The 27651-nt window shown below is 48.4% G+C and overlaps 1 protein-coding gene across 1 annotated transcript in view; it reads right to left on the bottom strand.

The window, feature by feature from the left end:
* Window positions 1-17597: 17597 nt before the first annotated feature.
* CDRT4 (CMT1A duplicated region transcript 4) overlaps window positions 17598-27651 on the bottom strand; it is a 32908-nt gene continuing 22854 nt past the window's right edge. Inside the window, 1 exon segment of the mRNA XM_070389537.1 lies at window positions 17598-27650. Coding sequence (XP_070245638.1) covers window positions 27508-27650 — 143 coding nt within the window. The 3' untranslated portion in view covers window positions 17598-27507.

The raw sequence follows: 27651 nt of genomic DNA on the forward strand, positions 1-27651 counted from the left end.
GATACATCCCCTCTCCTGGGTGGGTTTTTGATGGGACTCAGGGAGGTCAGGTTTCCAAAGAAAGAACTGTCCTCGGGGAATTCAGGGGGCTTTGGCTAATGAATAAATAAAAGCTCCCGAGATGCCCCTGACATCCATTCACCGACACTGTGCTATTTAATCTTTGATCTGAGAGGTGAGTGTCACCCCTAACCTGCAGGAACCGAGACAGACTGGGCCAACCAGCACTGCTTCCCAGTTCACCCACATTATTTGGGTAGCAGAAAGTGTTCGTCGCTCAGTCATGTCCGACTCTTTTGCAACCCCATGGACTATAGCCTGCCAGGTTCCTCTGTCCATGAGATTTCCCAGGCAACAATACTGGAGTGGGTAGCAGAGAAGTGGAAAAGAATTGTAGGAGGCTCAGATGTTAGCTAATTCAACTCCCCTGTTTCACAAAAGAGGAAATGGAGGCCCAGAGAAAGGATTTGCTCGAAGTCTTTTATTTGGGGAGGACCCATAGGTGATACATGAGTTTGAGTAAATTCCAGGAGTTGGTGACGGACAGGGAGGCCTGACATGCTGCAGTCTACGGGGTCGCAAAGAGTCAGACACGACTGAGTCACTGAACTGAACTGATAGGTGATACTGGAACTCAGACATCATGATGTCATAACACCCAGCATCCACCAGGCACACGCTGCCCGACAGAAGAAAGATATGAGTCCCAGTTGTGCTTTTTAACTTTCGAGCGGCCCCATTTAAAAAGTGAAATGGGCATCTAGATCACAAAAGCGAATTATGCCAAGTTAAAAAATTTTTGAAGATATGAAACCAACCTGAACACAAGCTTTTTCTTTTCTATGATTGAAGTCTGTACTGAGTTGTTGAGACTGTATAATAAGATTATATCCAAACACATTAGCAGAAGCAAACTATTACATACTACATATAGGATGGATAAACAATAAGGTCCTATGGTATAGCACAGGGACCTATATTCAATATCTTAAGATAAACCATAATGGAAAAGAACACATACATGTATAACTGAATCAATTTTCTGTATGGCAGAAATTAACACAACATTGTAATCAACTGTACTTCAATTTAAAAAATTATACCCCTAAAAAGGAGAAGGAAATGGCAACCCGCTCCAGTATTCTTGCCTGGAGAATCCCATAGACAGAGGAGCCTGGCAGGCTACGGTCCATGGGGTCGCAAGAGTCGGACAGGACTTAGTGTACTGTCTCTCTCTCACCTCTAAAAAATAAAAATAAACATTTTAAAAAGTGAAATGGGGATTTCCCTGGTGGTCCAGTGGTTAAGACTCTGATCTTCCACTGAAGAAGGCACAGGTTCAATCCTCAGTCAGAGAATTAAGATCCCACAGGCCACATGGCCAAAAAATTTTTTAATAAAAATAAATAAAAACTGAAATGAATCATAATATATTTCATCCGGTCGATGCAAAATATACGGACTCCTCTGCACACACCTCTCCTTCCACCAGCTCAAAACACGCTCTGCACCTGCCAGGACTTGTGGGGGATGCGGGCAGAGAGTAGGGGGCCGGGCTCTGAATAGCAGCCTCTCCAAGGAAACAGTAGAATGGAAGCCCAGTAAGCCACAAATTCTGCAGGAAATCTGCACTTCTGTCGGGAGCCTAGAGCAGAGCAAGAAATGTCCCCATTATGGAAGCGTGGGCAGTCGTGGACATTGTCCCCGCCCATGGCACACAGAAGACTTTTTATCCAGCCACCCATCTCCAGGGCTCTTTTTGCTGACACAGGAGGCCCGTGGGCTGCTGGCATTTCAGCCATCTCCAGAGGTGGCTGCATGGGGGCGGCACTGCCAAGTCCTGGGAGGAATGCTCCGTCTGGCCCTGATGCTAGAGGCCCGCAGGTCAGCCCAGAGGACTAATGCAGAATCCCCAGTCCCTCCAATCCAGGCCACTGGACCAGCTTCCAGAGCTCCACTCCCTTCCTACCACCTGGAGTCCATTTCAGGTCCTTTAAAAGCTGCTGCTGGCTCTGCTTGTCCAAAGAGGTCCACGTGCATCTCGGGGCACGTGCTTCTTCCCTGACCCTCTAGACAAGCTCTGATGTGGGAGCCACTGAACAGGGTTGGGGAGGCAGCTGCTGACCAAGGACTGGTTCCCAAGGTCACAGAACCCTGATATCGAGGCTGGTATATCCCTCACTCTCAGCCAGCCCAAGGTGTGGCCCACCTGAGTGCCAAGGGGTGTGGAATTAGCCAGTTCCTTGGACAATAGGTTTTCGCAGAGGTGAGCTGTAAGGTTTGATTTAGGTCTGAACTGACCAATACACGTGGCCACTGAGCAACATGGCTCATCCAAGCCAAGATGCTGTAAGTGCAAAACACACACAGGTGTCAAGAGCTTAGTGTGCAGAAACGGTGTGAAAGATCAAATTGAAAACATTTATGTTGCTGCCATGCTGAAATGAGCATATTTTGCATCTATTAGGTGAAGTATAATGTGCATGCGTGCCTGCTAAGTCATTTCAGTCGTGTCCAACTCTGTGAAACCCCATGGACTGTAGCCCACCAGGCTCCTCTGTCCATGGGATTGTCCAGGCAAGAATACTGGAAAGTGTTGCCATGCCCTGCTCCAGGGGATCTTCCTGACCCAGGGATCAAACTCGTGTCTCTTTAAGTCCTCCTGCATTGGCAGGCAGATTCTTTACCACTAGTGCCACCTGGTAAAAGTCACTCAGTCTTGTCCGACTCTTTGTGACCATGGACTGTAGCCTGCCAGGCTCCTCCATCCATGGAATTTTCCAGGCAAGAATACCAGCGTGGATTGCCGTTTCCTTCTCCAGGGGATCTTCCCAACCCAGGGATCGAACTCAGGTCTTCAGCATTCCAGACAGTCTCTTTACTGTCTGAGCCACCAGGGAAGCACCACCTGGGAACTGCCCGCCCCCCCCCCAAAAAAAATGGTTAAGATAGTAAACTTCATGTACATGTCTTTTACCACAGTGTTTAAAAAGTTAAAAATCAGGGCCTTTTAGCCTAAAGATCAATGTCTTTCTTTCACCAATCACCCTATTCAAGGCGGCAGAACCAACAAGCTGTTGGGCATGTGAGCAGGAGCCAGGCGGCCAGCTTTGGGGTGATCAGCCTTCGAGAGGAGCAGAAGCAGGGCGTGCGCTCAGCAAATGGGCTGGGCGTTGGGGCAGGTGGGGCCCAGCTCGTGCCAGGCCTCACCTCAGGCACGTCCCATCCCCAGACGGATCTCGTGTGCCCCTAAAGGTGGAACTCAACCTGTTATTACATAGGTGGCTGTGATCAAAAATGTTTATACTGTCAGGGGCAGGGAGCTGAACATCCAGGTGGAAATATGCATGCCTGGAGTTGGATGGGGCTGGGAAGGTAGGGGATGAAACCTGAACTGGCAAATTAGATCTACTTTAACGTGGCGGTGGGGGAGGTGGTGGGATTGGCATTTGGGGGTGTAGTTTTTCATACCAGCTCATAAAGGTGCCAGGTTTGTCCTGTACAAACTAAGGGAGGAGCTTGACCTTTTGAGCCCAATTGTGCAGTTGAAGCAGCCATGTGCTTCCTGGGACAGGGCACATGTAATCCAACCTGCTGAGTCAGGCAGGGCAGGGCGGGGGGTCCCTGCACCCCAAGAAAGTGGTCACCCAGGGCTGACTTCAGTGTCAATGAGGAGGAGGAAGGAGCTGCCGGGCCGGGAATATCTTTCTTATCCAATCATGAATGTGCACAGGTATCAAGGGTCCATTTCTGGGAATGGGGGCGTCCCAGAAGGTGGATATTTCTTCCCTCTGAAATTCACCCAGGCTGCCCAGGAGCCCCTGGATGGCCTGGAATGTTTATCCAGGGTGACAGATGTCTCACTGTTGCTCCTTTTCAGCCACTGGGGTGTTAAGACTGTCTGCCTCCATCGCAGCCAGTGGTCACACACAGTGCCAGCAGCAGTTTTGGTGGTCTTGCACCTGACCTTGGCAAAGGCAGGTGGGCATATATGCATGATTCTGCTCCCCGAGCAAAAGATTCAACTGTTTATGAAAAACAGTATTGTTTTCCCTCTTGGTCGTCTAAGTCATAGGAAATTTTTGTGTGGTGATGCAAAAATCCCAGAAAGTTTGGTTTTTAAAAGTTCCCTCAAATGTGGGTGGTTCCTCAAGTTTGCCCAGATTTATTGACTACCCTGCATCCATAAATCAAGCCTGACGCTTTCACCCCAACACCCTCCAGAGGCCCCTGGGATCCTCATTAGTGAGTTTTGGCAGCTGGCGGATGCATGCAGGACTTTTAAACTTGAAGTTAGAATGACTCTACAAGCCTAAATTAACAGTCAGCAGAGAATATGGTTTGAGTTCAGTTAAAGACAATGCTCCCAAGATTCAAAATCCCTCTAATAAAGGCATCGTAATTAGTCCCAAATAAGTTAGCTGTTTTCCTTGAAAAACTTGTCTTTGTTGTTTTACTCAATCCGTCACCTGTGCATGGTACTGTAGGAAGCCTACCCAACCCAATTCCTTCTCCTGCCCTCCCTGCCCCCACCTCCTCCCCACCCAGACAATGACTCCGCTAAGATGCCCCCTCAATGTCCAAAGCAGCCAACAGTGCATTGACACGGAGAGATGGGGGCTGACAAGGCAGCCCTCGGCCAGTGCTGCCTCTGTAAAAACATCAATGTTGTCGTGCTGTGTTCAGTCGCGTCCAACTCTCTGCGACCCCATGGACTGTAGCCCAACAGGCTCCTCTGTTCTGCAGGAGGAGCAAACAGTTGGCATGAAAACCCAAATTCCTGGGGCTTCCCTGGCGGTCCAGTGGTTAACACTCTGAGCTTCCAAAGCAAGGGGCACAGGTTCAATCCCTGGTTGGGGAAATAAGAGCCCACATTCTGCACAGTGTGGCCAAAACAAAGCAAAATAAAGTAGGCCTGGACTTCTCTGGTGGCCCAGTGGTTAAGAATCTGCCTGCCAATGCAGAGGACACAGGTTCAGGGAAGATCCTTCTTGCCACAGAGCTGCTTGGCCCAGGAGCCACAACTACTGAGCCTTCATGCTCTACAGCCCGAGCTCCACAAGAGAAGCCACCGCAGTGAGAAGCCCGCACACCGTAACTAGAGGGTAGCCGCCACTCACAACCAAAGAAAGCGCACGTGCAGCAACAAAGACCCACCAAGGTCAAAAGAAAATAATTTTAAAAAAATAAAAATAGCCTATTTGTTCTCTCATAGTAAAAAAAAAAAAAAAAGGCAATATAAAGTTTAAAATAACAATTTTTTAAACCAAATTCCTGGTGTGGATATGGGTGGGAGGGGGTGATGAGGGGTAGTGTAGCTCCTGACAATAGCAATTTACATTTGGGAAAGGTTTTAAATCATGTGTTAGAGGATCGTAATTGTAGGGCTTCTTAGAACTGGTGGTTTGCCTACTGAGCTCCCAGCATGTGCTCAGCCTCCTGCAGGGAAGGGGGTGAACCTGACCAGCTCCAGAGCCCCTCCCTCCCCCTCAGCCCCAGCCTTCTCCCTGCCTCCAAGCAGACCACCCAGCTTTCACCTGCTTGATTTCACCCCAAAATCATTTCATGGGAAGAAAAGTCTCTATGATTACAAAGAGTATATAAAATAAATATTCTATATATAATATCAATACACATTAATTATAATATACTACATTATATATAATGGTATATAATTAGTATAATATTATATGTTGTATGGGAGCTTCTCAGTTGGTGCTAGTCATAAAGAATCTGCCTGCCAGTGCAGGAGCCACAGGAGGCAGGGGTTTCATCCCTGGGTCGGAAAGATCCCCTGGTGGAGGAAATGGCAACACACTCCAGTACTCTTGCCTGAAAAACCCCATGGACAGAGGAGACTGGTGGGCTACTGTCCATTGGGTTGCAGAGAGTCAGACACGACTGAGCCACTGACTACTACCACATATATAACATAGGATAATACTATAACCCTGGAGGAGGAAATGGCAACCTGCTCCAGTATTCTTGCCTGAAAAATTCCATGGCCAGAGGAGCCTGGTGGGTTACAGTCCATGGGGTCACACAGAGAGTCAGACACGACTGAGCAACTGAGCACACATATAATAAATAATGTATATGTGTATTATATAGTATTACACTGTAATATATATAGCATAATACACTAATTATATATATACTTATAAATATGTATATATGCCACTGATTTAGCTGATTTTGACATGCATATAAAATTACTCAAAATACAAATATCCAACAAAAAGTTTCTATGGTGAAATACAGGGAACTACATTCAATACCCTGTGATAAGCCATCATGGAAAAGAATATATGTGTGCATACCTGAGTCACTTCACTGTGCAGAAGTTAACACAACATTGTCAATCAACTATATATCAATAAATATTTTTTAATTTTTTAAATATAAATATTCCTCTTGCCTATGATGCCTTTTCTGAATCACATGGATTCGACACGTGTGTCTACAATTCATTCCTAATGAGAAAGAGCTCTTCAGGCCAACAGGAAACTAACTCTGGAGGAGATCTGTCCCTAGGGAAGATGCTCAGACGTCAAAAACGAGGACTGTTTGGATGGAGATGATCTCTGGCAAGAATGCCTTTGGCGGGTCTTGTGTGTCCCAAATTAACGCTTCGAAGTCAAGCCAGCCGAGAGAACCGGCTCTTCCTCCCCAAAGAGGCCGTGAGCACCGAGATGTTGTACAGATGTGGCTGCCTCTGTGGAAGCCCCTCCTGGGAAAGGAAGGGCTGAGCTCGCCAGGTGGCTGCAGGGCCTGGCCTCAGAGGTGTGTTGTGCAAGAAGCAGGCCCTGGACCGTCATCCTGACTTAAGGTCCTCACGGGTGGGCATGGGGTGCAGCGAGCAGAGCGGCTCCAGGACAGACATGGGTGCTGCCTGCACTGTGGGCTCAGTCACTCAGTCTCATCCGACTCTTCGCGAGCCCACGGACAGAGGAACTTGGCGGGCTACCGTCCATGGGATTTCCCAGGCAGAATACTGGAGTGGGTTGCCATTTCCCCCTTCAGGGGATCTTCCCAACCCAGGGATCAAACCCGTGTGCCCTGCTTTGGCAATCAGATTCCTTCACCACTGAGCCACTTGGGAAGCCTGTACTGGACCTGCTCTCATTCTGTCCCCAGTCCTTAGTGGGGCCTTCTCTCTGGGAAGCATCGAGCTCCATGCTGAGGGGACTGAGGTGGGGAGGAGGGTTCTTATTGTGAGGTTGGGAGAGGGGCCCTACGTACAGGTGATGGAATGTCCTGTGTGAGATGTCTCTGCTCCAGGGCCCCAGGGTGAGGCAGGGCCTGACAGGAAACCCAGAGAGGCTTTCGGAGCTCCGGGCAACCTCGCCAGCACGCTCATTAAAGGACTGTCTTTATGGACTTGGGGTCTATAAATATCTTCCAGTCACAGCAAATGCACTTGCTCAGAGAGATAGAATTTCAGCCTTAGGAGCAACCCCCATCTCCATGAACCCACACACTGGTCTGAGGCAGGAAGCCCCTCCAGGATGCCCTCCATGGATTGGCATTTTTGATTGCCCTCAGTACGGGGTGCTCACTCCCACCTGTCAGAGGCTGGACTAGCTGGCATCCACTCAGAGGCACCTACTCTGTAGAGCCAGCATCCATTCTGGGGTGTGCAAGGCTGAGTTATGCTGTTCCCTGGGTGTCTGGCTTGCTTGGGTACGCCCAGGGCCCCAAGCTTGGAGATGCCAAGCCTTGGGTTACATCCCAAGTGGGGCGCCCAGCTGCCCACAGTCCCTCTGGAGGCTCACAGCTCCTTCTCCAGCATGCAATGTGCCTCTCAAGATAGTCGGTCTGGCCAGAGGTCGGGGGCACAGTACCTGATGCCCCCCTATCTGTACCCCTGCTCTGTACCCCTGCTCAGCCATGGGGCCTACAGTGACCTAAGCCTTCAGGGCTCCACCCAGCCTGGCGGCTAGCTCAGTTCATTCACAGTGCCCTGGGCTCCACTCGGATGTGCTGCCTTCCTGGCTTTCAAGAGTTCTTTTGTCTTTTAATGGGGATATAGCTGATTTACACTGTTGTGTTCATTTAAAGTGTACAACAAAGTGAATCAGTTATACATACACATATATCCACTCTTTTTTAGATTCTTTTCCCACGTAGGTCATTACAGAGTGTTGGATAGGGTTCCCTGTGATATACAGTAGGTTCTATTATCTATGCACGCTCAGTCGCTCAGTCGGGTCCAACTCTGTGCCACCCTATGGACTGTAGCCCACCAGGCTCCTCTGTCCATGGAATTCTCCAGGCAAGAATATTGGAGTGGGTTGTCATTTCCTTCTCCAGGGAGTGGTATGTATATGTCAAGCTCAATCTTAGCTTTGGAGAGTTTTTTTAAAAAGCAAGAGAGTGGGGTTTGTTTGGGTTTGGTTTTTGTTTTTTTCCCCATTTATTTTATTTGGCTGCATCGGGTCTTCATTGCTATGCGGCATGTGGGATCTCAGTTTCCCTACAGGAGACTGAACCTGCATCCCCTGCATTGGAAGGCAGGTTCTTAACCACTGGACCACCAGGGAAGTCCCTAGAGGGTTTTAACTTCCTGCCTTTTGTTTCTGCTGTGGCTCAGGGGTCCCTTTTCACTATCTCAAGTGCATCAAGTTCCCTGTGAGCACAGGGGCTGTCTCTCTTGTAAGCTCTCATCAGCCACGTGGCTGCCAGTTTCAGTCCTAAGTCCTCCACCTCAGAGCTTCTTCTAGCCCTGTCTGTCACCACCCGCTACTAACCTCACCCTTTCTCAGCATCTTCGGCACCTTCAAGCTCCACCTGCCCAGCCAGGGTCTCATCACATCCTGCCTCCGGTTTCTCTCTGACTCCTCCTCCCAGTGAGCTCCTAACAGAAGAATTCCGTGTCATCTTCTTTTAATCCCCTTTGAAGCATGTAATAGGCTTTTAAGAATGTTTGTTGAATGAAGACATGAATACAATTTGAGCCCTGCCCTTGAAGAACCTCATAATCTGGGGATGGGGAGGGGAAATGATAACAAAGGACATAAAAAGCAGCAGGAGGCGGGGCAGCAGGTTGCGATCACCCCAGGTGCTTGGCGAAAGTTCGGTTGCTTGATAAGATGTGCACACCATCTGTCTCTTTCTTCCCTTAAGTCTTTGCATTCAAACCTCCGGTCAGCTTTATTCCTTACAACACACACTTGGGTTTGTGCTAAAATAAGGAGACCTGTTATCATGAAAATCGTGGTGATTGCACTTGGGCGATGATTCACAGTCTTCAGAATTTTCTGTGAACAGAGAGTCTGTATGGAGCAGTGATGGGCTGGGTGCTTCTGGAGCTCCTTCTAGATCAAATTCCCTTACTTTACGGAAAAGAACAGACATTCCAAGTGGCTTTCCTAAGTTCCTGCAGGGATGTGGGCTCCCGGGCAGCATGTTTGCTTTCAAGGACCTGTTCAGAAAAACGTGTGGCAGGGCACCATGACACCCACTTACCTGTCTCTGACATCACACCTGTACCTGGAGGCTCCCCAAACCGTTTGCCCCTGAGCACAGACCCCCCGAAGGTGTTCTCCTGCCCCTGAGGCTGAAGACCACAAGAGTAAAATTCTTTCCTGATTGAAATTTATCATCAGTATGATAAAGATGTTCCCACCACTTTAAGCCATTTAGGCCAGTCCCCTCTTTCAGTGCATTGATTTTCTCCAGGGGATCTTCCTGACTCAGGGTTCAAACCCAGGTCTCCTGCATTACAGGCAGATTCTTTACCATCTGAGCCAGGAAAGAAGCCCATATTGATTTTAGTAGGGGTCAATTCTAAGATAATTTCTAGGTCATAGGAGTATAATCTTAGTAAGTAGTCATGGTGCTGAAGCGGGCTCTTTAGGAAAAAAAACAAAAACCTGATTTGTAGTATCTGCTGATTTCTGTGGTGTGAACACTCCCACCCTGGTCCATTTCAAGCTGCCAACATAATGTCGCGGAGTCGGCAAGGGGCCAGCTGTTCTTGGCATTGGAAGTATTCATACAGTTAGCTCTTATGAGCCCCTGTGAGTGGCTGTTCCAGCCACATTAACCGAGATTTGTCTAGGAACTAGGCATTTCTTTAGGTTCACTGAATCCTAGCATTTAAACTATGATTTATCTATGACAATAGGAACAATTAAGAGTACTTACCTCTCTGGTTTTGTAAAGTCTGAAGTCATACAAGGTGACTAAGCCCTGCCTGGCTCATGGGAAGCTCTCAGTAAACAAACACAACCATAACTGTCCTTATTACTCCATACATCATTTTATTCACTATTTTCAGTAGCTGAGTGCAGCCGATGTCTGTCTGTCAGGCATGGGGAAGATGATGCCACAGTTCCCCTTGTGACAGACCTCCTTGGGGATAAACTGTGACAGTGTCAGCTGGGCTGGGCTAAGGGATGCCCAGAGAGCTGGTAAAATGTTATTTCTGAGTGTCAGTGGTGAGGGTGTCTCTGGAGGAGATTAGCCTTTGAATCCATGGATAGAGTAAAGATCACCCCCGCCTGTGCAGGTGGGCCTCATCCAACATGCTGAGGGCCTGACTAGAATAAGACAGAGAAAGGCAAATTCTCTCTCTCTCTGCTGGAGCTGAAACACTCCTCTTCCCCTGCCCTCTAGCACTGATGCTCCTGGTTCTTGGACTTTGGGATGCAGACCAGCTCTTATACCATCGGTGCCCGAATTCCCAGATCTTTAACTCGGATTCAGTTACACCACTCAGAAAGTGAAGAGGAACTAAAGAGCCTCTTAACGAGGGTGAAAGAGGAGAGTGAAAAAGCTGGCTTCAATCGCAACATTCAAAAAACTAAGATCATGGCATCCAGTCCCATCACTTCATAGCAAATAAAGAGGGGAGAAGTGGAAGCATTGACAGGAGACAGTGAAGGACAGGAAAGCCTGGTGTGCTGCAGTCCACAAAGAGTCAGACGTGACTGAGTGATTAAATAACAACAGTTAGACCACAGGCTTTCCTGATTCTTCAGCTTGCAGAGGGCAGACCATGCGCCTTCTTGGCCTCCATCACTGCGTGAGCCAAGGCCTACAATAAGTCACTCTGGAGCTGTCGAACAGCATGAAATTTTCTTAAGGGTAATCAGTTTTAGATGGCAGGTTTACAATTTTTCTACAACTTGTACTATTCATGTTAAAATGTTTTGTAATTACTTCTTTACATATTATGTTCATGCTTTCTTCTTAAAAAATTTAAAAATTGTTTTGTACAAATGTAACTCTAAAACCAAAAAACCAAAAGTCTCTAGCACCTGTTGATTGAGCTGAACACTCACAGAAGTACAGGGGGGTGGGGCTTTACTGGGCACTGGGCTAGAGGCAGGGGCCCTTCCCTCACTTGACCTGTACTCAAAGCTTATTAAAAAGCAGAGACATCACTTTGCTGACAAAGGTCCGTATAGTCAAAGCTATGGTTTTTCCAGTAGATATATACAGATGTGAGAATTGGATTATAAAGAATGCTGAGTGCTGAAGAATTGATGCTTTTGAAGTGTGGTGTTGGAGAAGACTCTTGAGAGTCCTTTGGACTGAAAGGAGGTCCAACCAGTCAGTCCTAAAGGAAATCAATCCTGAATATTTATTGGAAGGACTGATGCTGAAGCTGAAGCTTCAATACTTTGGACACCTGATACAAAGAGCCGACTCATTAGATAAGACCCTGATGCTGGGAAAGATTGAAGGCAGGAGGAGAAGGGAACAATAGAGGACGAGATGGTTGGATGGCATCACCGACTTGACGGACATGAGATTGAGCAAACTCTAAGAGATGGTGAAGCCTGGCGTGCTGCAGTCCATGGGGTCGCAAAGAGTCGGACACAACTGAGCGAATGAACAACAATGCAGCTCCTTCACTCTCCCTCCCTGTTATCCTCATCCGCCCTTCTCCATCTAAGACACACACCAGCGTGGTCCTCAAGAAACGGATGAGCCCAGTTGTACGTGATGCTCATCGGCTAGGTATGAGGACCCACTAGTGGGCTCATCTCTGAGTGTCAAGCTCTGGACTCTTCCTGAGTTTTGAGTGATTCTGCAGGACAGATGCTGGTGGAGAAGGGGCATGCTGGGAGGGGGGGTCTGAGCGGTCTTGTAGCTGCAACTCTGGAGCCGAGCTCTGCCCCCCAGGGCCCGGCACACTCTCTCCTGGGGCGGGCTATGGCACCCTGGCCAAGCTCCCCAGGGTGGGCACGCACAATGAAAGCCTGTTCCTGAGGAACCAGGAATAGTCTAAGAGAAAGAAGCCGAGAAGGAAAAATGTCTTCGTATCTGTTTTGCTTCCCACGCCTCACCCACTGCGAACATTAACTTCATACCAAGCTCCCACTGCTGGGGACCAGAGACAGGAGCTGTCAGGGTGGGGGCGGCTGCTCTGCACCACTTCTAGGTCCGCGGCGGCCCCAAGGCCTCGGCCCCATGCTCTGTGCTTTCAGTGTCCTTAAATATTTGTCAGCATCATCTGCACCAGTCCTTTTCCAAGGGTGACGAAGGAGGAATTTCCTTCTGAACTGCGTTTTCCTTCTATTTTGGTATCACTTTCCCAAGTGGAAAGGGCAGGCCTTCAGACCACTACGTGAGTTGGCAAATTCAAGTTCTGATGTTTCCATCTCACCTGCTGGAGGTGAGTCAGCCCCAGCACACCATGGTTATCACTGCCTGGAGGTGAGGGAATACAGGCACCTTGCTGTCACCTTGTTATGGAGTTCAGCCTTTCAGCAGGAACAAGAGGACTGTCAATTACAAGGGTCAAGGAGCCTGCCTTCTAGTCACCAGTCTCATTACCTAAGAGAAAAGAGGGCAATTTTACTACCTGAAAATCACTTTCATTCTCACCAAGAGGCTTAGTGGTCATCAGGAAAAAAAATTCAGAAAGATTCTCTGGGCTTACTCTTATCAAACAATAAAAGAGATGTTAAAGCTGCCATAATGGAAGCAATCTGACTCTGGCAAACAGGCAGATCAATGAACTGAAATAGAAAGTCCCCAAAGAGACTGGAAAATGTAGAATAATTTAAGGTATAAGAAAGGCAAGTTTCCAATCATTGAGGGAAAGATGGATTGTTCCATAAATGTTGTTGGGAAAACTGGCTGACCGAGAGGGAAAGTTCAACTAAATCCTCCTTCCTGCCTTTATACTAAAATTAATTAATTACAATTTATACTAAAATTAATTAAAAAAAAAACAGAAAAACTGTAAAAGTACTAGAAAAGGATATGAGTTAATTTTTTCATATCTGATTAGGAGAGGAAAAAGCTTTTATAATTAAGACAAATTTTTTTTTGTCTGAATTAGACAAATATTGATGAGGCTGACTGTATAAATATTTTAAAGTTTATGCATTTCAAAAGTACTAAAATGGAATCAAAATACAAAGGAAAGGTTGGGAAATATTGGAAAGATGGGTTATGAACAAAGGACTGAAGAGCTTAATACAAAAAGAGGACTTGAGAGCCACAAGTAAAAGGCCAAGTTAATTTTTTTTAATCAGTAAAACATATTTTACAAATGGTTCACACAGAGAGAGCATTAGAAATGGTGAATAAACAAATGCAAAGAAAGAAAAGGCACATTAAAATCTGTAAAATTTTTACTAATTAGGTCAAAAATGAAAGTATTAGTCGCTCAGCTGTGTCCTCCTCTTTGCGATCCCATTGACTGTAGCCCTCCACGCTCCTCTGTCCACAGGATTCTCCAGGCAAGAATATTGGACTAGCCATTCCCTTCTCCAGGGGATCCTCCCAACCCAGGGATCAAACTCTGGTCTCTGCATTGCAGGTGGACCCTTTACTATCTGAGCCATTAGGGAAGTCTTTTAGTAAAGACCAAAAATTTATTAACACATGTGCCGATTAGGAAGTGGGGGAAACAGGGCTTCTCACAACTGTAGGGGGAGTGTGAATAGGTGTGACCTTTTCTGAGGTCAATTTGGTAATAGTTTCTGTCCAGATAAGAATGAACCAGGGCAGCTGCACTCCAGGAATTCACCTTGCTGATGTGCCCCTCGTGTGAGCAGACACACAGCAGCTCTGCGTCCAGGAACCACCAAATGTCCACTATGGGGAGGCCGGCTAAAGAGCTATATTCATGGTGGACACACAACAACATTACACTCTGTGGCTGCTTAAAAGGATGCAGTGATTCTATGTGCCCAGAGAAACCACCTCCAAGATGGCTAAGTGCGAAAAGCACCAAGCAGGACGATGCGTATCATACAACATGTGGGGGGGGGGAGTGTGCGCATGCACGCACATGTGCCTTCATTCAGCAAAGCTTTGCCAAGCAGCTGCCTGATACGGAAACTGTTCCAAGAGCCGGGGACCCAGCGGTAAACACAACACAGATCCTCTGCTCTCCTGAGAATGTATCCTCCTGGGAGAATGACAAGCAGTAAGTAGGTGGGGGGGCTGGCCACCAGGTGGAAAGTGATGTAGAAAAAAACGAAGAGATATGAGGGATGCAGGGGACAGGTTGGAGCTTTACCAAGAAGAGGGTATTTGAGCCAAGATTCCTACGATGCGGGAGAGAGAGAGTGAGGATGGGGTGGGAGCGTTTCAGCCAGGAGGGCGCAGAGAAGGAAGCCTGACAGTCCAGGCAGGCGGGAGCTGCCAGTTGGAAGGAGAACGTGGAGAAGAGGCACAGAAAGGAAGCCAGAAGAGCTTGCTGGTTGTACAAAGGATTCTGGTCTCTTACTGAGAGGAGATGTGACGTGACCTGACTTCAGGGTTTAAGAGCGCACAGAGAAAAATCCCCCAAGGAATGCACACACACACACACACACACACACAGAAGTCACTCAGTCATGTCCGACTCTTTGTGACCCCCATGGATTGTAGCCCACCAGGCTCCTCGGTCCATGGGATTTTCCAGGCATGAATACTGGAGTGGGTTGCCGTTGCACATCCACCCGTTAATGGTGGTCACCTCCAGGCAGAGGAATGGCAGGAGGCCGGCAGGGAGGTGGGGGCGGAGAATGATTTCTCATCATATTCCGTAGATGTCTTTTTTGTTTCTTGACCGCAAACATGCACGCCTTGCTTTTTTTTCACGTTTCAAAGAGCCCTTGTGCCCTGAGTGAAACACAAAATAAAGAACTTCCCCCGCAAAGGGCCTCCTTTATTCTTGGGTAGCTGGATAAGCCAGGGGTTGCCTGCATGATGTTTTAGCTTGGGTTCCCCAAAAGCAGACTCTGAGATGAGGATTGGAGAACAAGGAGCCTACTGGGGGGTGTAAACCCAGAGACACAGGCAGGGGAGTGGAGAAGTGGGCAGAGGAAGAACACAGGCTGAGGTACAGGGCATCCTTGAGCAGATGGCCACTCAAATACTCAAGTCTTTCACCAGCATGGGACTCCCTCACTTACACGCCCAAACTGGGGAGTGGGGGAGGGGTAGGAAGCTGGGCTATTTGTCCTCCCACTCCTGTTGGCCATACTGAGGGCATTTCCCGGGACCTGAACTCCTTGTCCCCTCCAGGGCATCGAGAGACAGCTCCAGGTGGAGAGTTATTGGTGCCTGGAGTGCGGGCAGGGGAGGGGACGTGAATGTTGCCTTTAAAAAGTCCTGGCAGTGGTTTGCCCCATGGGTATTTTCACCCTGTCTTTTGTAAAGGATGCTGGTCTTTAACTCATTCCACATGAAGATGAAATCAGTAAAGGAGAACCAGGTGGGCTTGGAAATGTTTCAAAAAACTCTCCTGGAGCACAAGAATCTAGAACCACCTTGGAAGGAGGGTTTGCACGCAAACATGACTTGCCTGGGGCGCTCTGCTGGGAAAATAAGTTTCAACAAAATCTCTGGGGAAAACTATATTTGGTGATTTTCTTAAGAAAAGGAATTGCAGATAGTGGTCCACCCACCCCCTCCACAAAGAAATTCCAGCCTCGCACTCAAGGCTATCTGGAGAGGCCCCCTTCCCTGATCCATGGCAGACGTCAGCAGTGGATCAGGAAGACCAGGATGAACTGCTTTCAAATCCTCCAGAAACCACTGGGCCTCTCTAACCTTGTCTTCTTATCTTCAGAATGACTGGGGGAGATTAAAGGAGCCACTCTTACAGGCCCCGCCTCTTTCTGTGGTCCTAGAGCAGCTGAGTTTTGCTACAGCCCGTGAACTGAATCAGAAAATGACAACGAAAGTGGAGCTCAGAAGGCTCCAAGCAGAGCCAGCTTTTTGAACAGGACACAACTTCTCAGGTTGAGGACACGGCATCACATGGATGACTTGGAGGGGATAGCCCTCACTTGAGAACAAAATTCATGTATATATAATACTCTTTACTCCTCAGAGGCGGGCCTCATATCCCTCTTTTCCTCGCCTCTTGATGTTTAAGGTGGTTGGTGAGCTCATGTTCATGGTACCAGGCCAGGGAGCCAGGAATCCAAACAGAGTTTAGCCTCTCATAGATCTCGCTATTTCCCTGCCTGAAACCCTGCTGTAGCTGTTGGTCATTCTTAGGGGGAAACGGTCTTTCATTTTTGTGTCCTGAGTTGACCCACTCTTACCCCCTTACTTCCCAACCTCTACTTGAATCCCTCACCCCACCCCACCCACTCATACTGGGGCTTCTCAGAATGCATTCTTCAGTCCTCCTTCAAACATTTACATGGTATTATTAGCTATAATCGGCATCCTGTACATTAGGTCTCATCAATCTTATAACTGGAAGTTTTACCCTTGGACTAATATCTACTCCTCCCCCACACCCAGCCCCCGGGGAACCACCACTCCACTCTCCTGTTTCTGAGTTGAGCATTCTTAGATTCTACCTAAGGGCTTCCCTGATGGCTCAGATGGTAAAGAATCTGCCTGCAATGCAGGAGACCTGAGTTCGATCTCTGGGTTGGATAGATCTCCTGGAGAAGGGAATGGCAACCCATTCCAGTATTTTGCCTAGAGAAGTCCATGGAGAAAGGAGTCTGTGGGCTGTAGTCCATGGGGTCCCAAAAGAGTCAGACATGACTGAGTGACTAAGCACTCACACACTGTACAGTATTTGTCTTCCTCCGTCTAACTTATCAATAGGCCCTTTAATGAGACTGTGTCTTTGCTGGTTTCATAATTGTTCAATAAATAAGGGCTGCACTTTAATAAGTTTGTTCAGAGGTGACGTGGCCTGATGGAGGTGGTGAAGGTGAAAGCGGTGGTGGTGATGGAGACGATGACGGTGGTGGAGATGGTGGTGGTGGTGGTGATGAAGACGATGACGGTGATGGAGATGGCGGTGGTGGTGGTGATGGAGACGATGACGGTGATGGAGATGGTGGTGGTGGTGGTGATGGAGACGATGACGGTGATGGAGATGGTGGTGGTGATGAAGACGATGACAGTGATGGTGGTGGTGGTGGTGGTGATGAAGATGATGACGGTGATGGTGGTGGTGGTGGTGGTGATGGTCACGGTCGTGGTGATGGATTTGCAGGTGGAAATGGTGGTGGTGGTGCGGTAGTGTGTGTTCTGCCAGGAGCTCCCCACTCTGGCACATCAGAAGGCAAAGTTTGCCCAAATTCTGCCAGCAGGACCCTAAAGAGGACTAGACAAAAGCCCCCTGCTAACCATTCTGAGCTATTAATTGCAGTGTGTTCTGTTGAACATTGGGACTGCCTTCTCCAGGTCAGAACTACTAAACCTCTTCTTAGAAATGGGGCACCTGGTATCCTAGCAGCAATTCTGTGATCAAGAGGGAAGCTATTGATGCAGGAAGGGAAGATGAAGGATTCAGGGGGAACTGGTTCTGGAATCTGAGTTAACGGAGATGCCCTGAGATCCGTGTTGGAGGTGGAGCTGGTCCTCACCAGGGAATACCACTCAGAATTAGGCTGTGGGCCTCCCAAAATACACACTTCCAGTAGAATTGTAATTTATTCTGTTGAGTTTCTGCCACCCCCAGGCCTTCAGGGCAGATTTACTGATGTGTGTCAACCTGGAGGAGCCATGCCCTGGGAAACCAGAGGGGGACCCAGTGGAGAAGAGGGACAGCAGTGGCCTGGGACCTTGGAGCAATGGATCTGGAGAGAATGGCCAGGGTGACCTCAGGTGACACACAGTCCTCAGAGCTTCCCAGGGGGCACCTGAGCACATCTCACCTCCTCAGGATGGAGGCTCAGACCCAGGATCTGAGCACAAAGGGACCTGCTTCTCCCAAAATTTGTGCAGCCCAGGCCATCTCAGTCACTTCTACCGCAGGGAGATTGAGTCACAACAAGCATCATTTCATTTTGCAATGACAAAAAAATAAACAACAATGAAAATCAGATGGAAAGGAAGGAGGAAAAGGGAGGGAGACAGGCAAGCGGAGAGGGAGGGCTCTGCAGGTATGACCAGGAGGACGACGAGGTGGAGCCGGGGACCACGCCTCGTCCCTTTGTTGAAGGGCACCCCTCACTCTGGTCTACAGAGGGGTCCCCCAAAACCCAGAAAGGCAGGTAGAAACCATGGAAAGCCAGACCTGGTCTCTTTGCTCTGAGACCTGGGGAAGTTCAGGTGAGGCTCATGTGCCTGGGGGCCCAGATGCTAAGGGCTTGGCACCACCCGGTGGGGAAAGTACAGACACTGGATGTGGCCCCCCATATCTGAAGCTGCCTCGCCCAGCCCCAGCCCTCCAGCCAGGAAGGCGAGAGGTAAGAGTCCTAGGGAGAGCAGCCTGCAGATGTGGGTGCTGCCTCTGTTCTGCTGCGAGGGGCCGGGCCGGGAGAGAGAGGCCACGCCCCGGGGACAGCTCCATGGTGCTACAGAAACAAACACGGCAGCCGGGTAAGCGTAAACTGAAGGCAGCTTGGCAAAGCTCAAAAAACTCACCAGGCCGCCAAACTTCAGTTTGGTCAAAAATTCAACATGACCTCACCCCCTTTTATAAGCAGCTGTCCTGATACTAATCCTGCCTCTTCCCTAATCCCTTTCTCATGAGCCTGGGGGAACACACCAGGTGCTTCAAGCAAGAGCACTCCACAGAACCCCAAGCTTCTCTGTAACATGCAAGGGCGACGGACCAGGGTCTGCACCGCCAGACGGAAGACCAAGTGTCTGCCGTGCTCACGCTGGGCTCCCATAGGGTCCCTGGCACAAGCCAGCACCCAGCACATATTTGTCAGGTGCCCATTGGATGGCTGCTGATGTCAGAAAGGGAGATGGCATTAGGTCTGTGAATTTACATCCCTTCTGATAAAGGATGGAGAAAATACATTAACTTGGAGTTCCATCAGACGGGCATGGGCTGGTCATTTTAAGAGGACAAAGTAACTAGATGTTGAATTTTGAGAAACTGTGCCCACTGCTCCTCCATGTCCTTCAGGGAAGGGCACATCCAGGGTACTGCCTGGGTCTTTATTCAAATCACACCATCAGGACCAAAAGGAGCTTTCCAGCGAAGCTGCCTGCCCCTTGCCTCAAACCTTCTACACAACCCTGGCCAAGTGGTTTCTCCAGCCTCTGCACATTACAAAAGATACCACCACATCACAATTCATTCTGTTTCAGGTGTTGGGAACTGCTGTTGAAAATTATTTGTAATTGAGCTCAAATCATGTGTCAGGCCATGGGCCATGTTCTAGGAAGATGACCACGAGCATGGCTGACCTTGTCCAGCTCTCACGACACTTTCAGAGCCTCCTTCCCAACTTGGCTGGTCCGGCAGCAGGTGAGCTGGCCTTGGGGAATGGGCCATGAAGGACGGGCTTCTGGTAAAGCCACTCTCAAGGAGGAGTGGATGCCTTCCAAAAGGATGCCTGGCACTGACCCTGAGGGTCAAAGCCACAGGCCAAGCTCACCTGGCCCTTCTGAGGATACACCAGCAGGACTGCCAGTGATGAAAACAAGGAGGAAGAGAAGGAAGAGGGGGGAAGGGGACCCAGGTACAGGGAAGGTAGCCAGGAATTAGACCTGAGGGCTTGGGTCCAGTCCCAGAATGGCTCCCTTCTAGCCAGGACAGCAGACAGAAGCCCCCAGGCAGTGAATGGACCTGGACGAGCTGGAACACACAGAAGTGGGCACAGAGGGCCTGGTGCACTCAGGGCCCACAGGGCAATCGTCCTTCCAGTGGTCACTTCCCCTGGGACCAGTTCGCCTCTCTGCAACACCCCTCCTGACTGGTGGACCCACAGAAACCATTCTGACTTGTCTGAAATGCAGAAGCTTCCTGCCTGCCTTATCTACCAAAAAATGATGGAGGTTACTGGGTGGCTGGAAACTGGACCTGAAGGGGAAGTGTGTTACCTGGAAACTTGCTGGGCCCTCAGAACTAGGAGCTTCCTAGAAAGGCCTTGGGTGGGGTGGAAATTCTTTGCCCTGGAACAGAGAGCCTAGGAGAAGAGACGGGGCTCTCGGCACCAAGTCCAAGGTCATCTCCATATCACTGTTTTTCCTGCCTGTCCCATGCGGAAACTGGATGAAGGTGGGGACCAAGGCACAGAATGTGGGGGCAGTGGTGGGCTCCACCTAAAACTGGGGTGTTCCCGCATCCCCTGCCTGCCCCCCATGCCCATCCCAATGCCCCAGAGGAAGCCCCCTGCATATGCCCAGCCATGCCTCGCTGGTTTAGGGCAGCACAGTGTGAGTTCCAAGTACCTAAGCAGATGGCACTAGTGGTAAAGAACACGCCTGCCAATGCAGGAGACGTAAAAGACACAGGTCCACTCTCTGGGTCAGGAAGAGCCCCCGGAGGAGGGCATAGCAACCCACTCCAGTATTCTTGCCTGGAGAATCCACTGGACAGAGGAGCCTGGTGGGCCATAGTCCGTGGGGTCGCAAAGAGTCAGACACAACTGAAGCAACTTAGAAGGAAAGCAGGTGGCTGAGGCTTTGGGTCCCTGGTGAGAGTTGGGGCTGGGGAAGGGGGTAGTGAGCAAAGAAGAGGGAAGATTTCCTGATTGTCTGAGCTTCAGTCAAGGCTCAGCGACACTGCTGCTGCTGCTGCTGCTAAATCGCTTCAGTCGTGTCCGACTCTGTGCAACCCCATAGACGGCAGCCCACCAGGCTCCACTGTCCCTGGGATTCTCCAGGCAAGAACACTGGAGTGGGTTGCCATTTCCTTCTCCAATGCATGAAAGTGAAAAGTGAAAGTGAAGTCGCTCAGTCGTGTCCGACTCTTCGCAACACCATCTCTCAAATATAGTCCTGAAGCTACTGCTTATCCAACATCTCCCAAACTTTGTTAGCCAAATATTGCAAACCAACTAACCATCACACTTATTTTTACCTTGTTAGATAGTTTTCAGTCCCCTTAAATCCCAGGATCAATGTTATTCTAGCCAGCTCTGTCTATCATTAACTATGCATCTCTACTCCTTTATATTTAATACCTTATACCTGACTCCATAATAGCCATGTAATTAATATATATCCAAACAAAAACAGAAGACCTACTTACATGAATTCCACTCTATAGGATGGTCATAAAGTCTGAAAACATAGGTATTATGTTAACATATTCTATAACATCAATAAACCATTTGTCGTGTATGGTTTTTTATTGTTGTTGTTTCCAGATTTGGTGGCCACCCTGTACTTAAAAAAAAAAAAGCAAGTAAGCAGAGACAGAGGCAGAAAGAGCAACATAAATCAAAAGCCCAACAGCAAATAAACTGAACTAAAATACAAACCTATCACTGAGAAAAAGACTCAAGATGTTAAGAGTAATAACATCCTAAATTATCACTAATCCTTAGAAGCCTCTACTTCCCTTACAAACTAGAGTCAGATTTTATAAAACAAAAACAAAATGAAAGTATAACTGAATCTATTATGTCTTAAGCTAAAAGTTACTATTTCACTTTCACATTCTGATTCAAAACACTCCAAAACAGTTGACTAGAAAGAAGCTAAACTCAATTTCCTTACATTTAGGACCTAGAGTCACCAACACTTTATAAAAGATAATTTTAGAAATCAAGTAAGGTTATTTTTGCTTCATTTTTCAGTCCAAAATATAGGCACTCAAAGATGTCCAGATGTTGAACAGCTTAATGAACCTTGTCTGAATTACAGTCTTAAATTTAATATATTCAAAAGTTCAAGTTCTGCACGTCAGAGTTTTGATAAAAGTGATAAATACAGTTACAAAAATACATTAAAAGTGAAACCAGTACTCTGAAGGCTTATTCGGGTGTTATAAAGGGAGTCTCTTAGGTCATGAATGGAACTAGTGTTCATTTTCATATTGGAGCACTGAAATAAACAGAAGTTGATTTGCTTTAAAATAAAAAAATCATTAAAAAATCTATCTCAATTCACTACAGCAGGCAAGATCACATGAGACTCTGACGGAATGACTCATAAATGAAAGCAAAAAACAATTATGCATTAAAACAAAAACAAACATCAAAGATCTCTCATGCTTATCTTTAAAAGTGTGCAATGTATTGTGTAAACTCAAGAAGAGACTTCTTTACCAAACTGGATGGTCACTAAAAAAAAGCTGTAAACAGAAAGTAGAAAACTAAGCACCTGCTTTGTCTCTTAAGTACAACAGGACATCATGCAGAAACTTACAAGGCAGGAAAACAAAGGCACAACTTCAAGTAATACATAAACAGCTATGGAATTAAGGGATGCAGTTCGATATACAGGGCAATTTGAGGACAATAAACTAAGAGATGGATTGACTCCATCAGCTAACCTCAACAGAACTGTCAACTAACCAGAGACGGATCAGCAGTCACAAATCAGGGACAGTATTTCAGACACTACTGGCCAACCACTAATCTTTCAACTATGTTCACAAAAGAAAAGGAAAAGGGTCTTTTCCAAACACAAATAACATATATTTTATAGGAACATCCCAAGTTACTTAAACCAGACTTGTTAAAAGCCCTGTCTACCCTTCTCCCACTATTCCATCTTTTCGCCCATTCTCCTGTCCAAGAACTCCTCTATCTGAGACTGGACAGTAAATGGTGTTTTCCCCAGCTTCCCACATGCCTAATGTAGGAATCTCTTTTTTTTTTTATCTTTGGCTCACATTTTAATCTTAGGTACAACACTATTTCCCCCTTCCTACTTCCTCTTTTCATATTTCAGTTTTTGTCCAGTTATAGAAAACCTCCTCTTCCTTCTCTCTTGTTAAAAATAGTAAAGCTCGAATCACAGCTTCTAAGCAAAGTATAGAAAACGTCACACATGCCAAATCCCACTCATAATTCAAGTCATCCATGAAAGGAGCACAGTTGTAAACTAAGGAAGAGTCTGTTATCAGAACATAAGATCTCTGTGGGCAAGGATTTTGTCTGTTTTGTTGGGCCTCCTGCCTGGAAAGTAGAAAATGGCAACCCACTCCAGTATTCTTGCCTGGAAACCTCCATGGACAGAGCAGTCTGGCAGGCTGCAGACCACGGGGTCGCATAGTCAGACAACACTGAGCACTGAGCACACACACAGGAGCAGGGCAGCCTACAGACTAAATACTATTAAGTTCTACCAATTTTTTTACTTCTCACTGGGTTGGTAACCTAAGACTAAATACTATTAAGTTCTACCAATTTTTTTACTTCTCACTGGCAACCTAAAGTAAGCAAAAGTAACAGGAAGCTCCTCATATCTAAATTTTATCTCCCTTACATTCTATCTTTTTAGAGTCGCTTTGAGTTTATTTCCTCTTTGTAAGAGACTAAGAAGGGCCACCTGTGTTCAACAGATAACACCAGTTCATTAACTCAACTACTGTTTTAATCTGAAGAAGGAAAAACTCTTTGCCAAGACAAGTTTAAGCACCTATGAGTTATATGAACACTCTTAGATTCTCCTACTCATAAGAATATCTATTAACCATCCCTTTTCAAGGTTAGGAGTACACTTATACATACCTGTATCAAGAAAATGCCATTATACTTAAGAATCAGTAACATTACTCTCAAGCACTGGATCCTGGTAAATCCCAGGCCCTTGTTTACTGCCCCTCCAGCTCTCATTCAGTCTCATCACTGATAAGGTGTGGGTTTTGCACACACGCCCGTCACTCCAGAAGGGTGGGGATTCCAAGAAGCTTCTAGGAGTGACTGACTCAGAGCTGGAGAGAGCCGCAGGGGCAGGACAGGCACAATGGGCGCACCCACATCCCACAAAGCACTTTACAATCTTTTCTAACACTTCTGTGGACATGCGGAGTGAGGCTGCAGGGCTGGGGTTCCCGCTGCTGGCTTTCCGTCTCCAGGGACGTGGGGCTGGCCCTTGGTTGGGATTCCTAGGCTGTGTCCCCTCTCCCTCCCAGGGCCCCCACCAAAGCCCAGGGGTCCAAACCCCTACCTCAGGGAACCCATTATTTTATCTCTGTCCTGAAAAAAAAGACTAGGGGGACTGTGAGGCATTTATGCCTCCCACACAAGGCCCTCAGGCCCCCTAATGGACCAGAAGGATTTGTAATCACACGCACTGTCAGTTAAGTCCATGGCTCCACCAAGCCCCTGGCCTTAGGCCCCACCCTGGCCTCCCTTTCCAATTGGAGGATCCCTGGGCCACCCCCAAACATCTGGCTGGCACACACCAGCTCCAGGAACTGCCAGATCGTCTGTCCTTACAGCCCACCTTCCCCACCCCCACCCCTCCGAACCCCTGAATGGCAAGGACCACAGGCTCAGCTGAAGGTAAACGTCAACTGTTTAAACACCGACTGTGGAATCTGCAAACAGACAAAAACCATATCGTGCACGGGAGCCAGAGAATTTGCTCAAAAACAGCTACTCAACGTGTCAGAGGCAGAGGGGTCCTTAGTTACTGAGCAGCACAGAAGGGCTAACAAAAGATACACTCTGGTGTTTCACACACCAACCAGAGTGGGGAGACAAAACAGCTCCCCTGCCAAACAGAACTTTCCAGATGCTGTGGAGATAAAGAGGCGGCGGCTACGGGCTGTGGACTCCCAGCGCTGAGTCCAGCACATCCAAGGGAACCTGAGCTCCCAGGCCCTCTACTCAGAAGGCGGCTGAGGTTGCACTGGAGGTTGCACTCCGAAGAATCCACATTCCACTCCAAGCCCCGCCCACTGGGCCGACTCCAGGCGGCTGGAAGGCTGCTTGCGGGCCCTGGGAGCACGGGGAAGTCTCCCAGCTTCGTGAACAAAGCTGTCCAGTCCTGCCAAGCATCCACTGGGCTCTGCAGACCCACAGTTTCATGTCCACACCCAGGGCGGGGGGACCTGCACGTGGGTGCCTTGTGACATCAAGAAGTCTCTCCCCAACTTTTTGTTGTTACTTCAGGGCCTCCCAGGATTTTAGCAAGAGTCCTCCACGAGTTTAGCACAAGTTCAGCTCCAGGGCCCCCACCTCCATGCAGTCAGGCATCTGGGCCTGGAGACAAATTTAAGCAACCGCCGCTTTGATACCTCAGGGTCACCCTCCTTCCTTCAGTGATGGAGGCTTCATCACTGGTCCAGCTACTCTGTCCATCAGCTGCCTCCCCAGGAGAACCCCTTCCAGGTAGCCCCCTCGGTCCTCAAGCCAACATGGTCAAGTCCTTGAAGTGGCTGAACCCACGAACCCAGTTTGGCCTTGAACAGACTCCTCCCTTTCAAAGCAATTAATAGTTTTTCTTTCTTAAAACAGCCCCAGAAGGCAACACATCTGTACTGCAGCCACAGACACAAGCCATTCTCATCACAGCGTAAGGTGCTTAGCTCCTGCTTGTATGTTATAACAGACTGAGAATTAAATTAATCTAAGCAATGTTATCTATAAAACAACCATTAATTTAGAGTATATATTTGTAAAAACTGTGAAACACCTAGAAATTTAAAAAGCAACAGCCACCAAAAACAAAACAAAACATTATGTAACAACTCTGCCTTCAAAGGAATGGAAAGAAATCAGCCTAAACCCCTGCAAATACTGACACAATGAAAATCTATAATCCATCACTGCCCAAGTATACTCTAGCTATGAACTCCCATAAAGGGATAGAGAAAAGAAAACTTTTCGTTGGGAATTCATCACTTGCCTCCATGTCTGTAAATGTTCCATGGACCCAAAAGACAGTCATTCGGATTCACTGTAAATCACATTATTTTTGTTAAGAATTCATTCTGGCCAAGAGCTGCGGACCCAGGAATGGATCTGGAGCTCCTAACTTGTGCAGCTCTCTACACAGCTTACGGCAGCCAGAGTGCAGCTAAGTGTTTCTGCAGGGCTCCTGGGTGGAGAGGGCACATTCGCAGGGCAGCTTCCACCTTTTCCAACAACTAACTCATTGCATCTTCTGTGTCTCTGTGAGAAGCTGGGTGAGTATTAACCATTTCACTAACACAAGCTGGGTGAGGCAAAGAAGAGAGATGCGATCAGTGAAGCCACGCTCAGTGGAGGAGCCCCACAGCTGAGACCGGGTGGTCTGCCTGTCACATGGGGTCCCTCTGTGACTAAACACGTAGTGTGTCTGCCTCCAGACTGAGGACAGCATCGTTTGCTCTGGGGCCAGCTGGGAATAGCCCAAGCATGGGTGGACCAATTCCAGCTGTCTGACAAAGCACAGCTGGGGGCCAGCTGGAGCTGTCTCCCCGCCAGCTCTGCTCCACAAGCCTCAGAGAAGTCCAGGGGACAGAATCCCCCATCTTTCAGCAGCGGACACTTGGACCCCCATGGCGGCTTTGTAAGCACTTCCAAGGAAGAAACCTCCCAGTACAGGTTCAGGAACCAAGTGGGATGGCAAGGTGGGATCTCTTGGAACCCACTGGAAAGGGACTCAAGCTTAACTCCCTGGCTCTAAGTCCATCCTTTCACACTCTGCTTCAAGACGCAGGGTTTGAGTTGCTGCAAACCACATTTCTATTTCCCTCCCAGTTAGGCTCCGCCTATCAGGAGACCAGAGGGAGCGTCAAGGCTGGAGGAGGAAGAAGAGACTTGCTCCAGATTTGGTTCCTGCTGGCTTCCTCTCCTCAGCAATACTCATTCACTTGGGCGGTGTCAACTCCTTCCAGAAAAATCTGAGTCCCTCTTGGGTTTCCCCAACACTCTTGGAACCAAGCTTGGGGCATCCATGAGCCAAGAGGTGGGGGTGCCACCCCACAGGGCTGTCCTCCGAGCTCAGGACACCAGTGTCTGCTGAGAAGCATTTGTTAGCCCACCTCAGGAATCAGAGATCAGCCCACCTGCCCGTCACCAAGCGTCTAACTTAATATATTTGCTTCTTCCCTGGGTGCATGCCCCAGGCTGCTTCCTGCAGGTGCCTCTCCATCCACGCCCTCTGAACCCTCTTCTTGCCTTTTCAGTGGCCTGCTTAGGGATTCTTTCTATTAATAGAAAGAATCTCTGGTGTGGTTTCTGTCTGCTGCCTGGACCAGAACTGATTCATCCCCAGCTGGGTCCTAAGCATCTACACCAGGAACTGGAGCCTGGCATTCCCAGGCCCACTTAATTGCACTGCCAGAGGGAGCGTACCCGCCCACCCATGGCCCCCATCCCGTGGGGTTGATCTCAGCCAAACTCTGCACCAGCAGGGGCGAGTTCCAATGCAAGGGCCGCCACATAATGTGTGGCAAACGGCACTTAATTGCCATACAAGCTCGGGGGTCGGCTGCGGGGACTCTGGCTAGAGGCAAAACATTTCCGACGGCCGCCCGGCCGTGTAAGGGAGCGTCCTCATGGTGGGTGCCCGGGCAAAGATGATCTTGTTGTAGCTGGCGGTGGGACTTGCCCTGGAGTCCGAGTGCAGGTGGAGGGGCTCTGGGACCCC

Source organism: Bos mutus, chromosome 19, assembly GCF_027580195.1.
Source record: "Bos mutus isolate GX-2022 chromosome 19, NWIPB_WYAK_1.1, whole genome shotgun sequence".
Taxonomy (NCBI): Eukaryota; Metazoa; Chordata; class Mammalia; order Artiodactyla; family Bovidae; genus Bos; species Bos mutus.